The sequence below is a fragment of the Sebastes umbrosus genome, chromosome 15 (assembly GCF_015220745.1).
Source record: "Sebastes umbrosus isolate fSebUmb1 chromosome 15, fSebUmb1.pri, whole genome shotgun sequence".
Classification (NCBI taxonomy): Eukaryota; Metazoa; Chordata; class Actinopteri; order Perciformes; family Sebastidae; genus Sebastes; species Sebastes umbrosus.
Window position 1 is genome coordinate 17,487,212 of NC_051283.1, and position 16,954 is coordinate 17,504,165.

Consider the following 16,954-nt stretch of genomic DNA (forward strand, 5'->3'; position numbering starts at 1 on the left):
TCAGCATTGATTCATGTAGAGACCTTCGTCTGGTCAGCTAACATTACTGCCAAGCAGGTGAAATATAGAGTGATATTGTGGTTTTAGCTGACGTGTGTCGCCTCACTGTTTTGAGCGATGCTCGTTCATGTCTATGTAGAGCGAGCACATGCTCGAGCCCAACGCTGACTTTAGTTGACTCAACGGCCACAGATGTCTCTGTTAACAAGCATTTCTGAATCTTACAAACAGTCCCTTTAAGCTGAGGCTTTTATCCATGCAACCTCTCTCTCTCTCTCTCTCCCTCTCCCTCTCCCTCTCTCTCTCTCTCTCTCTCTCTGTGTAAAGGAGCAGTCCAGCAGTCTCAACATTTTGAGCCGTGACGTATTTACTAACGTGGACGCGTCAGTTTTCACACCGACTCTCCATCTGCGACTATTTGGAGCAGATAAACTGCGCCTACTGACCGTTCTTCTTTCCGGTATCAGCCGCACACTTGTCCACCAGCAGCGGACCTTCCTGCAGCTCAGTGCGCCTCTGTACCACCCATAGGGAGTGAGTGTGTGTGTGACCTGCCTCACTTTGACCTGCAAGACTGTGACTGTACACAAGTCCTTGGGAAGTTTTTGGACACGTTTTTCCAACATTTAAAAAAAAAAAAAGAGTGATATTTTTTAGCCAAAAGATGCTGGATCACTGTAACCAAGCTGTTCTGTCTTTGCTCTTTGGATGCCTGGCTTGTCTCCTGGTGACCTCTGTGGTCAATGCAGACGGTAAGTTCATATTTCAGCTATTGTTATAGAAGATAAAATATATATTAAACTGTATGTGATAGTCTACAGATTTCAATAGTCCTACATGGCAGCCTGAGTGTCAGCAACTTTTATTTTGGTTTATGTATTACAGTTGTATTATTATTTATATGTGTATGTTTACATATGTACAGTATATAGGTGTGTGTAGGTATATATATACTCCTTTTCGATCTATTCACTATTATTATTGTTATTTCTTTTATCCATCTATTTATGTATTTATTTAATGTTTGTTTTCCCTTCTCTGGGATTATTCAATGTAATTCCATGTGTACATTACCAAACTTTCCTTTAGGAAATAAGGGTCTAGGATAATACTGATTCAAACGTGTAAAAAAATAATTTCTTTACAGTTGTACTGCTCCATTGTACTTTTTGTGCCAGTAAAAAAAATTGAATATAAAAAAAAAAAAAATTGAATATAAACTATATGTTATAACAACAAACTATTGAGTTCATTATAAAATCACGAGTTATTTAAAAAAGATAATTAGCCTATAAGCTTTTATTGGAATATTCAATTAGTGTCCATCAGAAAGTTATAGTGACGCACTGGTGGAAGCGCGCGCTAACAATTATCATAGTCTTGTAGTCTCGTGCGTTTTGCCAGCTTATTCCCATACTCAGAACTTGTTTGTTTTTTTACCTCAAAAATTAAATTCAGTTTTAAAAAAGCCTTATACGCCTAATAAAGCTGTGCGTAATGGATGTACGTCCAAATATTTAGAATATTTGTTAAGATGTTAAACATAAAAGCACATTTTCTTTAGTGATTCTGAACACCAGCTATAATGATAATAATAATAATAATAAAAATAATAATAATAATAATCACAATCATCATAATAATAATAATAATAATAATAATAATAATAAACAACTGTATTTGTATAGCACCAGTATCATACTTAAATGCAGCTCAAAGTGCTTTACAAGATCATAAAAAATGAGTAAAACATCCAATAAAAAGGCAGAAAAGTAGTAAAAATGGTTCTTTTAATGTGTAATTAATATTGTGTGTTTTAAATTTTTATGATGTCCTTGTTTTTATGATCATTTTATCTGTGTAAAGTTTCTTTGAGTGTCCAGAAAAGCGCTATATAAATAAAATGTATTATTATTATTATTATTATTATTATTTAGTACTCCTAGAAAAAGATAAAGACATAGGCTACTAGCCTACATTAACTAAATGGCTGCCTGAATAAGTAGGTCTTCAGTTGATTTGTAATAATGTCAACAGAGCTTGCATATCTGATGTAGCTGGTCAGAGTGTCCAGAGTCTATGAGTGTATGTAGATAAGCAGTTACTGGTGGGCTACTTAGGTACAGTTCAAATACCAGCATCAAAGGACCTGAGTGTCCTTGTTGGTTGATAAGGAATTAAAAAATCTGAAATATGAGAGGGTGCTATAGCACACAGAATGTGCTCTCTTTTCCTATTAACTTTTTTTGGTAGGCCTGTGAAGAGGGCATTACAATTATTAATACACCATGCTGGTAATGAATGCATTCTCCTTTGTTACTATAAGTACGGCCTTATAGTTTGGCACCATTTCTGAGGTGGAGGAATGCTGTCTTGATCACTTTGCTAATATGGGATTCAACGCTTAAATCAGAGTCCAACATGACACCAAGACATTGAACCTCTGATTTGGTCTGATGATGTGACGATGAGGTGATAATGAGAGTGACAGTGTGCTCCTCTGATGCAGTAAATCAATCACACCTGTAGCCAATACACACATACTGTATATCAAACTTATCTGCTGAGCTCTGCTGCTATTATTTTCTCTTATATTGTGAAATGTATTGGGCACTGTCATTTTATGTGATTATGTCTTGATTAATTGATGATTTACATCTGTAGTTGTATGTAAATCTGTATTATGGCACACATAATTAGGATAAACATAGATTTTGTTAGCAATCTCAAAACTCGTATTTTTGCATATTTGTTGCCCCAAATATCCCTCAAATAAAACAGATAACCTGCTTTACTCAGTCAGCGGTAACTGTGTGGATTTGAGCAACTCTTCTAAGGGATGCCCAAAACCCATATTGACAAAAATGGGTACTGCTAAAAAAAAAAACCTGGCATATGGGCTGAGGATTTATTGTTAAAATAAAGTTACAATAAGAAGCCTTTTCCCTTTTCTCATCTGGGTGGTTGTCTTTTGTGAAAGGATTCATCTGACTTTTGTCTCCATGTAAGACAGAGAAGACAAGTGAGAATTGTTTGGATTTTATGATATCTGACAAAACATTTATGAATTAGGTGAGGCATCTAATTCTTACAGAACCTGCCAGTACCCAGAAGCTCAAAGGTCGAATTTAAACTTTATGACTTTGCCGGGTTAATAAAGAGTTTCAGAGATTTGCTCTCTCTCTCTTCTCAGGTCGAGTGTTCGTGTTGGACCTGAGGAACTCCTCCGGCCTGCAGGGCTTCAGAGACGCCGAGCGGGCTTGTGCCTCACGACACGCCCGCTTGGCATCAGAAGGGGAGCTCCATCACGCTGTGGTGGAGTGCTTCTTCTCCCCGTGCACCCGTGGGTGGCTCTACGAAGGCACAGTGGGGTAAGAAAAGAAGTATTTGTGCGTGAGGGTCGTCATTGTTTTAAGGGACGTGTAAGTGACTTCTAGAGATGTCAAAGGTCATTTTGGTGTGTGCACCTCTGTGAGTGTGTGTGACGGCGGCTGCAGGAACGGATGAAAGAGAAAGGAAGTAAAGGCAGCGGCGGCGGTTATAGAGAGAGAGTGGGAAGATAGAAGAAGAGAGTGACACATTTCAGGGGCGGGAGAGAAAAAGAGAGAGGAAGAGAGGGAGAAAGACTCCTCTGTTCCTTCCTACAGGAGGAGGGAATTCTGAGCCGGGGTGTCATGTCGACAACTGCCTCCATTTACACCTCTCATCTCCACGGTAACATGACACACAGCGTTCAGCACCCGGAGACAGAAGCAGACAGACAGGCAGACAGACAGACAGGGCCTGGAGGAAGAGGATACACTGTTAGTGTATGGTGAGGTGATTGACAGGTTGCATGCTGCTCTTTGTAGTACGTGGTCTGTGTGGTTTCAATATAGGGTGATTTCAGGGCTGGAGGGTACATGGTGTTCAACAGAGTGGCTTTTTGGCAATGTAAGCATATTGAAACAGGATATTTAATGTTTTTTTCTCTTTTTTTCTTGAACCATTACCACCCAAAACACTTTCAAACGGACACTTTACTTCTATGTCAAACTGAAACGTTGATTAAAGTTATTACGATTCACCCTGAGGGGGACAAAAAATGTTCAGTGGCGGACTCAGGCTGTCTGAAGGGCAGGGGCGGAAAAAATAAAAAGGGCACCAGCTGTATGCGGAGGGGCACCAGCGCACGGAACGTTTTCTAGCATACAGGACAGCCTATATGGCACTGCATCGTGTTTTCTCCATTTTAAGGCCACCCTAGAAGGCACTTCATCCCATTTTCTCTACTGAAAGAGCACACTAGCAGGCACATTATCATGTTTCCTCCATTTAAGGGTTCCCAAGAAGGCACTTTGTCATGTTTTCTCCACTGGAGGGGCACCTTAGGGGCCACTTTATTATGTTTTCTCCATTTAAGGGTACCCTGTAGAGCACTTTATCATGTTTTCTCCACTGAAAGGGTACCCTAGAGGGCACTTTATCGTGTTTTCTCCACTGAAAGGGTACCCTGTAGAGCACTTTATCATGTTTTCTCCACTGAAAGGGTACCCTGTAGAGCACTTTATCATGTTTTCTCCACTGAAAGGGTACCCTGTAGAGCACTTCATCATGTTTTATCCATTAAGGGCACCCTAGAGAGCACTTTATCATGTTTTCTCCACTGGAAGGGTACCCTATGGGCACTTTATCATGTTTTCTCCGTTTAAGGGTACCCTAGTGGCCATTTTATGATGTTTTCTTCACTGGAAGGACACTCTAGAGGGCACTTTGCCATATTTTCTCCATTTAAGAGCACTTTACCACATCTTTACCACATCCACCAGTGTAAATGTCTATACATATATACATATTTATTATATAATCCATATAATAGTTGTTGAGATATTTCTGGTCTTGACCAAAGTGGTGCACCAATCGACTGACAGACTACCTATCCTTGGTTGACTGAACAATTCAACTCTCTGCAAAGTTACCAAATAGACAGTACTTCCACAAGTGCCTTAAGTGTGTTAAATGTGCTAAATAAGATATTGAAAAATTATAAATTTATGGTAAATGATGGTTTATAATGTATTAACTTGGTAAATTAATATATGATGCTTGGAAAATACTCATATTTTTCCTAAATCATTATTCAAAGGAGGGATTATCAGTGCTTCAAAATGGCATCTGCCCTCAGAATGACGAACGTCTGGTCAGAGGAGAAGCTGACACTTTTTTTTTCTTTCCTTACGCTCCCTTCTCTCTACGTGTTAGCCAGTGGACATCAGCTTTCACACCCGCTTACCATGTTTCACAGTGTATCACCCATCTGTGCGTCTAAGCTGAGTTCATCCCTCACCTCTTCATCCCCAACACATGCCCTCTTCTCTCTTTTTCTGTCTTAATCTTGCGTCTCACCCCAACAAGATGAATAATTGCTTCTTTCGCTTATTCGTATGCGGTGTGCATTGCTGTTTTTTCCAGAAGGTAACGCTCTGGCGTTGGTGCCAGTTAACCAGTAGTCCTGACATAATTTTTTAGGTCTGTTGCATAATAACAAGTGCTTCTCAGATTGACTCTCTTACCTTAACGTCTTCCTCTTACCTGTCAATCATAGATCTGCTGCTGCCCCGGCAACCAAACACAATAACACCAGCAGACTCATACGTACACACATACAAACACACATCTCTTTGGGTTTTCCCTGTTATAGTTCTGTCATGCAAGGTGAGGGTTTTGAGAAATGTTTTTTTTGTCCCTTGTCTCTGATAGAGGTCAACCTTTTTCTCTCGCACACACACACACACACACACACACACACACACACACACATATGTCTGCAGGAGCTTTAATATGAAAACAGTCTTTGTGTTTTTTGTCTCTCTCTGAGTGTTTTCTTGGCGATTTCCGTCTTGCTGCCTGTTTCTCTCTCTCAGATTTTGTCCTTATAAGCTGAAGTTAGCATAGCACAAGCATGCAGTATGACTCACACCACTTCTCACAGTCTCACTGCACTGCCAGTCAAATTCTTTCCAATTACTGATGCTTTGATTAACTCAGTTGCACAAGTACACACACACACACACACACATGCATACACACACACACACACACACACACACACACACACACCTTTTCCATTTGATGATGCTTCATTAGAGTAATATTACCGTGCAATATTGTATGAAAAGTGTAATTGCTGACTTTTAATGATGTTTCTGAACTCTGCTTTGAATTTTCTTTCCAAATGAGGTTGATTGGTGTCGAGAGCCGCTATGGGAACATGATTTGATTGGCCTGGGAAGTTTGAGTCAGTCTTATCTGGTGCTTTTGGATGACAAATGGGCTAAACGATGCTATAAACTTTAACATGGCAACAAAAATAGACTATTTACTCAGCATTTTTTTGCCCCTGCAGCTTGTAGGCGTTGCGCACTGACAACATTGTTGTTCATTTGGTCCCTGTGGAATGCGTATTATATTAAGTCCCTAATGTTATGATTGTTCTATATGAAGTTGGCTGTAACTTAAGGCTCCTGCATGGGAACATCTAATCGTAATGTGCCATAGTGTGATAATATTGTGCCACGGGGCTACAACTGCTGATACCGCAGCATGTCTGAGCCATGATGTGTGTTCCTGGACTCTGATGTCATGCTGTAATAATGTTTGCACAAGCAACAAATCAGACGGTGACTGAGAGAGCAGCACGTACTGTATATATCTGTCTATGTGTCGTCATATTACCCGGCGTATACATATATATAAACCAGAGCTGCCGCTTTACGCGTGATATTATTCAGCAGAAGTGTCACTTCACTTTTATCAGTAGTGTAATTTGTGGTGGAAGAAGTATTCAGATCCTTTACTTACGTAAAAGTACCATTATATTAATGTAAAAATACTCCATTACAACTAAAAGTCCTGTATTCATAATCCTACTTAAGTAAAAGTACATAAGCAAAATGTACTCAAAGTATCAAAAGTACTGTCTCCTGTGAACTTTTTTTATATACCATTAAAATGGTATTTTAGTCTAGTGGTTCCCAACCTGTGGGTCGGGCCCCTTCCAAAGGGTCACAAGATAAATCTGAGGGGTCAGGAAGTGATTAATGAGAGAGGAAAGCAAAAAATCTAAAAACGAGTTATGCCACATTATGCAAATTTGCTGGGACTTTTCTCCTATTTTTGTTTGTTTGTAAAATATTGGAATATTTTACCTCTTTAGGCAATGAACAATTATTTAAATGAGAGCGTTTAACAATGCATTTTAGCTTATTGTGTGTTTTTATGCCTCTGCGCCTAAAAAGTTTTGGTATTTTTTCTTAGTTTTCAGAAGTATATAATGAAGCATAAAAGTCCCTGAATTGGTCATCCCTCTATCCAGTTACTCACTCTATTCATTGGGTAGCTCGCCCTATCCAGTCGCTCGCTCGCTCTATCCAGTTGGTCGGTCGCTCTATCCAGTGGGTCTCTTGCTCATTTCTTGCTCATCTCTCGCTCATCTCTCGCTTATTAAGTACCTCAAAATTGTACTTAAGTACAGTACTCAAGTAATTGTACTTAGTTACTTTCAACCAATTGGAGTAATGCTAGATGTGTATAAGGGAGTATGTTTCTGTGTATGTGTAGTGTGAGAGTGTGTTAAAAGTAAACAGAGATTAGATTCCCTTAGGGGTCCTTAAATGCTTCGCTGTTGGCCATTTGCTCCCATATCACATCGTAAGTAATGAGTGTGTTTGTGTGTATGTGAAATAAACAAATATCTATCTATCTATCTATCTATCTATCTATCTATCTATCTAGGACCACGGTGTGTAATGTTGTGGGCAGTGCACTGAAAGCAGTGGATGTGAGAACAGAAAACGCCACAGAGGACGCTGCACACCTGGACGCCTTCTGTTTCAAAGACAAAGGTCAGTAAACACACAATACACACAGATAAATATACTCATAATTTATAAATCTGTCCACACATTTGTGAGTAGTCATCAGGATATGAATGGATGAATTAATGTGTGTCTTTCCCAAGATATTCCAATATAACAATCACAGCATAACAGTCAAGACACATAATAAACAAAACATTACATACATCCGTGGATGTAAGATACCAGTCCAAGAATAAAGTGTCAGGTTTGACGTACAGTATTAGTGCTTTGCTTTGGTAAAGGTGCAGAATTGGGGAGCCATTTAGTAATTAGATGGTTCTGCAGTAAGTGCTGTTGAGGAAAGGGGATGTCTTAGTTTTGATGGCCTTGATTCTTGATCCTGAGGGGAGAGTTATTTGAGGGGGTTGGCAGCATGCTGGGAGTCCTATAGTCTCATAGATATCACAGATGGGGGTAAGTTTGCAGCTGATGATTTTGTAGGTTGTCCAGCTGCCTCTCCTCTGCTGAGCTAAAGGTGAGACCACTTTCTATCGCAGCTCTGTAGAACTGCAGCATCCCCTCTCTGGACACCCCAAATGTTTTTGAGCTGGCGCAGGAAAAAAGAGTCTTTGGTGGGCTTTTGTGATGAGATCAAGATGTCATCCCATTTCAGAGAGGAGGGGATTGTTGTTTCGAGGAGGCTGTCAACTCTTTCCATCTCCAGGCCATTAATGGTCAGTGGCGGGAGAGCAGCAGCGTAACATAATTGTGATAGGCCACAGTGCACACAACCACTCAAGACAATTGCAAAGCAGACAATTGCTATGCCACCATGGAGAGGCTCACCATGCAACTCCCATCCTGCAAACCAGCCTTAGATCACCACCAAGGAGAGCAGCCGAACCCCAAATTTATCAACACTAATCACCTTAAAATCGCCTTAAAATCGCCTCAATGGACCAGGAGCGGCTTATTGGTGAAGTTGAAATGAGGAGTTATCTGTACGATACCTCCTCATTTCACTACAAAAACTTAAATAAGGGGACAGCTGGCTGGAGGGAGATCGCCAGAGAGGTGAAAGTGTCCTACTGCTGTTGGCTATATTGTACGTCATTTCCAGTAAATATCACAATGTTAAATGAGTGTTTTCTGTTTAAAAAGAAGAAACAAAGGAAGATAAGTGGTAACGTCTCCAGTGTGATCTCGAGCGCAGTGCAGAGAGGTAGCCTACGTGGTTTGTTTACATGACGTAACAGAAATTCATATGACGGATTCAGTGTGGACACGGTATAAGAAGGTGATTTTTGGGCCCCTGACAGCTTCTGGGCTATGGTGCGCTTCACCGGTTGCACCGTCAATATTTACGCCACTGCAATGAGAGCCTTCCCATCTCTCCAAAAGTCGACTTCCAGCTCAACGTTCAGTTCCTGATTTTCATTGTTTAATAAACAATAAAACAGCAGCTGAATGTATCTTTAAAAGGATTTTATTTTGGAGATTAAACCAAATAACTTAAAGATGTAGCGAGTGGCATTTTTGAGTCAATCAACATTTTATTATTTGTCAAATAAACTGTGTTGCCTCTGTATAATTACCATAAAAAATTAGACCAGAGTCAAGACAATACGCAGCCTTTATCTCGTCCCAGTGGCATTGTTAGTGGCCTTGTTTGTCAAAATGACATCCACATTTTCCACAAAGCCCATTGCCTCCTGTCCCTTGAGTCCTTCTAATCTCTTTCTGTTTACAAATGGGATAGTGATGCTGTAAAGCTGGATAATAATAATGAGTCATGGTTCATTAACCACACTGTGTCACACTGAAAAGGGATTGCATCAACTCTAATAGTTTAACCACTCAAAACATTTATATTCCACTTTGTATGTTAAATGTATTTTTTTTTTTAGATCATGTGCATGTCTGTTGTTGACAGGTGTGCCGTGTGGTGACCCTCCATCCTTTCCTAACGCCCGTCTACAGGGGCACCCTGGGTACGAGATGGGAGACGAGCTGCTCTACACATGTGTGCCAGGTTATGTAATGCCCAGCGGACACAGTGCCTTCAGCCTGCTGTGCGACAGCTGTGGGGAGTGGTACGGACTAGTGGAGATATGTGTCAAAGGTAAGAAGGTGTTTAAACTGTCTGTGTTGGAAAGAGGCGGAAAGAGAAAGCTGTTCATCCTCTTCAAAGCGTTGAGCTTTGACCGAGATGGACAGGAGACGACTCTGAGGTCAACCTCCTCGCTTCTTACTTGTTAGCTGCCAGTGTTGTTCGGTGATCGGGGATTGATTCTTGGCTTTTTTGGAAAACAGAGTCTCAGTTGTGAGTTGAAAAAAAATGGCTGCTGTGACACCTCAGTGTGAGATGCCATAGTGTGGCCCAGTTCATAGCAGAGGGAGACGGGGGCAAGAGTTGTCTATGAAAGCAGAATGCCAGGTGTCCATGGTTAGCTAACAGAGTCATAGTCATGTTTGTGCACTACAGCAGTGGTTCCTGAACACAAGCTTTTTTCTGACTTTTTTTATTGTGATATACAGTATATTGGATACTTTCAGCTTGTCAAGCCTCTAGAGGTCCTTCAAATAAGCATGTGACCTATGTGATAAAGGATCACAAGCAGATATTGCTTTACTTTAAAGGAACAGTTCGACAGTTGCTGAGAGTTATATTAGAACAGTGGTTTTCAAAGTGGGGTCCGAGGACCCCAAGGGGTCCTTGAGCGGGTTCCAGGGGGTCCCCTGCAAAAAAGGAATAATTTATTTTCACTATAAATCCATCAATCAGTGACACAAAGACAGAATGTATTATTTTGGTCATGGGTTTCATACACTTTCTGTATAATAAAGCAGCTTAAAAGCAAAAATCCTATCTGATGGCGGACTCTGGGACAAAATCTTATCAAATGGGGGTCCGTGGTCTAATTCAAACAGCATCTTTTTGGACATAACAGAAAAGGGTGAAACAAAAACATATGATTGCTTGACACTGATTGGAAGGCTGAAAAAAGTTGAGACCAGCTCAAGTTTGATTTGTAGCGTGTCACGCCCAAATGTCAGACGTCAGTCCGTCACCGACTTCCATTGAAAATAATTTGTGGCCTGCTGCAGTGTCGCTCGTAGTGTGAACACAGCATAAAGCTAACACGTTATATCTAGTTTGTTTTATCCGCACACACATTGAAGTGTAAAGCCAAAATGTTGCAGTGCTATTTCTTGGCCGGGAGAAGTGACTCCGCTGGTTGCCTGGCAACTTCAGGGTGACAACTGGACTGGATAGGTGTACTATCGTTCAACATACTATTGTGTGAATAAACAGTAGCATGTACCTTTTCAGACGCACTGAACTGTAATTTACGTCGTCACTTCCTGAGAGCCTCCTTGCCGGTTGGAGACGTGTAACCATGGTAACCCGTGTCAACCTCACATGACCAAAACGACGTTTGTGAGAATCAAAGTCTGAATTTCAAATATATATCGCGCCTAGAAAAGTGAAATCGTATACTTCCAGTTAAATTGAAGCGTTATTGACATTACAGAGCTGTCCGTCAACGTCTGTTATGAGCGTTGTCATCACTACAGCATTGCATTGTGGGATATTAATGCCACCGTAGTGTCCAGCGTTGAATACTCTAATATTTCACCGGAAATAGTATGCAATTCACGTACTATTTGTTTCATACTAAGGTTTCGGACATACTAAAAAATCTCACATACTGTTTTAGCGTACTAAATAGCACGTTAGTTTGGAATTTCGGAAGCAACATATTTTTCGGCCAGAAGAAGTGACTTCCTGAAGTCTCCGCTGGTTGCCTAGCAACTTTAGGGTGACAACTGTTTTTCAGAAAGTCATTAAAAAAATACTGAGCTTTCGAGGTGTTGGTAGGCTGATTTGTTTTACCTTTGGACGACCATAGGCTAGCTGTTTCCCCCTGTTTCCAGTCTTTATGCTAAGCTAATCTAATTGGCTTCTGGCTGTAGCTTCATAGTGTTTCCTTTATGGGGTCACAATGCAAAAAGTTTTGGAGCCCCTGGTCTAAATTACTTCCACATTGTCAGAATCTAAAAGTTGTATTTGAATGCAAATGCCTCTTAGATTTTTTGAGTCGGGTTGTCTAATCATGAATGTTAAGATTTGATGTCACCTGATCGAGTAAATTTGTCCTTGTGTTCGTGCAGATAAGACTGAAAGTCACATAGACTACGAGGACAAGTTCCCAGATTCCTACGGAGAGGCAGAGCGCCACGACGAGAGACCAGAAGAGGCTCATGGTGAGGTGTATGAGGAGGTGCACGGAGCTGCGTACCCGCAGGGGGGAATGAGACAGGAGCAGCAAGAGGTGAGCTTCAATGTCGAGGTAGAGGAGGAGCATCAGGACCAACATGAAGTGGGAGGAGAGGTGGTCGGAGCTGTGGGAGGAGGAGAAACAGACGAGGACCGGGCCGTTGAGGACTTCAAAGGCCATCCGAGGTTGGAGCAGGAGAGTAGGGAGGTGTCCAGGACTGATGCAGCCACAGAAGCACCCGTCTCTCTTCTCTCACAGAAACACCTCTTCTGGTTCCCCTCTGAGGCCTTCCAGGAGGAGGGACATCCTGTCTCCACCAATCCAGTCACACAGACTACCCAGAGAGCGTCTGGCTCCCAATCAGAGGAAAGCAAAGAGAACGACAGCCAAGAAACGCACCACCACCAGCGTCCAGTTGAAGTTGACGACCACGATAACGAGCGAGACGGCTACAATGATCGTGACGGATATAATCACAACTATGACAGCATCAAGTTGGACCTGGATGAGAGCTACCCCGACGATCAAGATGACAGTCGCCAGAAAGGAGATGACCGTGACGATCATGCGAAGCATCACGTTCCAGCTCAGCATGATGATCTGGACAGACGGGACCGCCACGAAAATCACGACGATCATGACGATCATGATGACCACTATGACATGGGTGAGCACGAAGAGGACCGTGATCGTGTTCGCTACGGCAACCAGGAGTATGATGATACTTACGGTGAACATGAAAGCTATGAAGACCATGTGACCGACGATGATCGAGAACGTCCCGAGGGCTCCGAGGAACATCCAGACCCTGTTGACCGCGATGACCCTGATGACCGTGATGACCGCGAGGAGCTTTATGACCCAGAGGAGGATGATAACGACCGTTCCACTGATCACGATGACCACGAACACGATGATCATGACAGCTATGATGATCATGACAGCCATGAAGATGACGATGACGGTCAACAGCATGTAATCTTTTCTATAGCAGCGGATGAACGTCAGAATGTCACTCAGAAGGAAGCAGATGGAGAGGCGACCACAGATGACACCTGGCTAGACGGCTACCCGGTCGTTCCAGAAGAAACAGAAAATGGTGACTCCACAACAGAAAGGGTAAGACCGGAGGATAGAGAGAGGGGGACAGTTGTCCGGGCAACAGACAGACCCAATGAGGTAGAAGTTCGTCGACCTGTCCCTTATACCAGCTCACCAGAGGTGACCGAGTCTCCCACCTCGGAGCCCGCCTTGAATCAAGACGGAGTGGAGGAGATGAGGCCTGGATTCATCCCCACCGCTGCTCCCTCAGACTCCCCCTCATACTCCGACACCCTGGACTACGACACACAACAGGCAGCTCCCACCCAATCCTGGCAGGGCGACCTCACTGAGCACCCTTTCCTCGATCACGGCCCGGTTCCACCGATGCACGACGGCGACAACTCTGTGATGGAAGAGCACACGGTACACGACCTGCCCGGCGAGACCGGCGAGAGGGGAGACATGGAGGGCGAGATGGGGGAGGCGACCTGCACGGGCGAGGACTGCCCTCCTCATCCTCCGAGCTCCTCCAGCCGAGGTCCCACCGTGGCTGCCATAATTGTGGCGGTGTGCGCGGTCGCCACGGCGGTCATCGTCGGGGTGTGGTGTTACCGACGGCAACAGCAGAAGAGCTCGGTGTACGAGATGAATGGAAAGGGCCAAAGTCAGACCAGACAGGGCCAACAGATAGAGATGCAACATAAAGTGTAAGAGCGCTAACAGAGGGCAGAGACATTTGGGAGGGACGGGAAGATTCAGATGAATTTGAGAGGAGAGCACAGCCCTTCATCTTGCTAGAAACTACTGCATAATTAAAGATTTGGGATACGTATGAACAGATGTGCTACAGCCTCAACCTTGTGTAAAACAGTAAAAACTGATGATTAACACAATGAAACCTGAGTGAAACAACATGGTAGATCGATTTTAAGTACATCTGTGTTATACCTATCCGATATTTTCAAAGCTCTGACATCTAGCTGGACATGTGGAGGGGGTATCTGGACTGGACTTAACTCCAGGAACTGAAAAAGGAGATTATGAGGAAATAACCATGTATGAAAACCACAAGAAGGCATGCCTGCCCGCCTGAATATATGAACTTCAACCTCCAAAGCTCTTGGACATTGAGGTAAAGATTCACTGTGTTACCTTTTTGTTGACTTCATTGACTGCTTGTTTTTTGTTAATTTAGCTGCATTGGTCTCAATTCCTTGTCTTTTTCTGTTTGTCTCTGTGTTGATAAAAACTGTATTCCACTTGTTACTCCGCGGCAAGAAGTTCAGAGCACTTCAGATCATTGCAGCAGATTTGGACAGGTAGTCCCAAACGAACGGCCAGGCTTCTGTCAAACCAGCAAGAACCAAAGAAAAGGATGATGATGATGGTTAGAGGGTCGAATGAGCAGAACGGTGTGAGAAAGAAGGATGACGGGTGAAACATTTTAAGATCTTCTTGCCTCTGTTGGTTTTGACGGTCGGCTGGTGAGAGATGAAGAGCGGGTGTCCGTCCAGACTGCAGACTCAGCCCCTGTGTTCGTGTGTATATGTGTTTGTATGTGTGTGTGTGTGTTTGTGTGTGTGTGTGTGTCTCAGGTCTGTGCAATCCGCCGGTCAGCGTTTGCTGACGGCATTCAGACCAACCAGAGATCAAACATTGTGGTGCTGCCATGGCAACAGACAGAAACGAAAATCACAACCCCCAATATTTTAGTTTTAACTTAATGCGGGGGTAGGCAGTTTATTTTTGGCGTCATTGGGCAAAAAATCCATAATAACCTTTCAGCATATTGTAATTCAAGTGGTTTCAGGCATTAACAATCTAATCTAATCTAATTAGAAAAATCGAGCTTGTGACGGGAGACTTTGTCATTTGGCATCGCTCTGGTTCCCTCGACAAAAACCCAATGGGATTTTTCCATTGGGTTTTGGATTATTGCAGAAAATAAGCTCTGTTGCAAACACATGTTCATTATACTTATATGTTTTGTTCAGCAAGATAATCTTCACAAATGAAAACCACTTTTATGATTTTTGAAGTGTGAATGCAATCGGCAGAAGTAAAAAGCTAACGTTAGGCTACAAACGAACTACACCGCGGTCTCATTATCGTGAGTATACACAAAGAGGCTGTAAAGGCGGATGAGTCAGCGTGATGACGTTTAGTAGTCTCATTTAGCCACTTGCTAGTAACCGCCTTTTTTAGGACATATAAAAGCTTCAAAATTCACAAGTGGGATATTTACTGACGTATTTTATATCGTAGAACAACAAGTTTAAATCTCTTCAGCTTGTGTTAACCACAGACCTTATTTCAGGCATCTAACTAAAACGTTGACTTCCAGACGAGGGAACCGGAAATGGTTAAAATAATAACTCATTTCCCGGTTTGAGGACTCATTTCTGCACCACTCTATTAGCAACATTTTCTCTCCATCTCTTTAATAGTTTATCCTTCTGCGTGACCCCACCGCTGCGGCGCAGCCGGGACGGCTACGGTTAGCGGAAGGCTGAACTATTAGCAACATTTTCTCTCCATCTCTGAAACGCTTTGCTGATATTGTAGCTCTCTAGAGCCTCGAGTCACAGTATGTCATCTCTAAGGGCTTTACAGGCCCACAAGTTTGCAAAGAAAACAGGACGGTAGTTCTCATAGAATTGCCGTGATATAACGGCATCAGGATCACAATGATGATCGGGATGATGTTTGAAATGAATGACTAGTACTCGTACAGGTTACTGTATGAAGCGCAGACATATGCCCATGCTCGTCTGGTGTGAGAGGCTTAGGACAGAGAGCGCAGAGAGCTGCAGGAGGAGGCCTGTATTTTCAAATTCTGGTGATTTTTTTAATTCACTTGAATTGAATGCTGAAATGTTATTATGGAATATTTGACAAAAATATACTACCCACCCCAGCTTTAAAGGATTAGTAACAGTTATGCTGACGGTGTAGGGTGTTAAGTGAAAAATTAGATTTGATTTCTAAATATTAAGTGGATTTGGGGAAGCCTATGACTTTGGGTTAAAATGAGGGCTGGACCACATGCCCTATAATGTTTATCATGTTAATTTGTTACATTTAGCTCTATAATGATAAATGTAATGATAAATATTTCTCAGTACACGAATGGATTTTACTTCCTTACTCATTTTCTGCTCTGTTTGTCCTGATAAAATACAGTATGAGAAGATATCTGAACTGGACCGGGGGTGGATTTGTTAATTTAACATTAATTTGACGCTATTCTCATTTTATATATTTGGGAATTCAAACAATTTGTGATATGAGGAATGTGTATAACTTTAAAGATTTGGTTTATTGTCCAGTCCTAGTTAAAAAAAGGAAGGATTTTTTACAGTGTACTGTAGCTCTGCGTGATTCGGTGATATTCATTGTTGCTGTTTCCATACTGTGCCAAATACTTGAGAGCAAAGGTCAAATGTTAAAGTAGAAAAGCAAATAAAAAGGTGCAAATGTAAATAAATTCAAATAGCCATAAAAGGGTTTGAACTTAGATATTAGAGTTTGTAATTCTGGTGATGTATCAAGACTACAGAAAAGTATTATATGGCAATAACTTAAATAGAAAGTGGGTGACAGATTGTAGACACAGAACTTAATGGTGTCGTCATGAATCATCATTTAATTTTTCCACACATCCAGTGTTCTCAGCCGATTTCTAAAAAGTTATTTAGTAACAGATTTAGTTATAAAATATGGATTTGAATGGGTTAAATGAATAACAGATATTATTGATATTTCACCAATCTTTTTCATGTCCATATT

The 16,954-nt window shown here is 41.9% G+C and overlaps 1 protein-coding gene across 1 annotated transcript; it reads left to right on the plus strand.

The window, feature by feature from the left end:
• Nucleotides 1-338: 338 nt before the first annotated feature.
• susd5 (sushi domain containing 5) lies at nucleotides 339-14,995 on the plus strand. The gene is made up of 5 exons (XM_037795899.1): nucleotides 339-752; nucleotides 3,194-3,371; nucleotides 7,774-7,883; nucleotides 9,772-9,960; nucleotides 12,015-14,995. The coding sequence occupies exons 1-5, from the start codon at nucleotides 665-667 to the stop codon at nucleotides 13,874-13,876; spliced, it is 2,427 nt and encodes an 808-aa protein (XP_037651827.1). The 5' UTR covers nucleotides 339-664; the 3' UTR covers nucleotides 13,877-14,995.
• The last annotated feature ends 1,959 nt before the right edge of the window (nucleotides 14,996-16,954 follow it).

Bases quoted from the DNA above. Each gene is read 5' to 3' on its own strand.
- susd5 (XM_037795899.1), top strand. From the start codon at position 665: ATGCTGGATCACTGTAACCAAGCTGTTCTGTCTTTGCTCTTTGGATGC. The intron at 753-3,193 runs GTAAGTTCATAT...CTCTCTTCTCAG, and splicing joins CTCTGTGGTCAATGCAGACG to GTCGAGTGTTCGTGTTGGAC. The intron at 3,372-7,773 runs GTAAGAAAAGAA...CTATCTATCTAG, and splicing joins CTCTACGAAGGCACAGTGGG to GACCACGGTGTGTAATGTTG.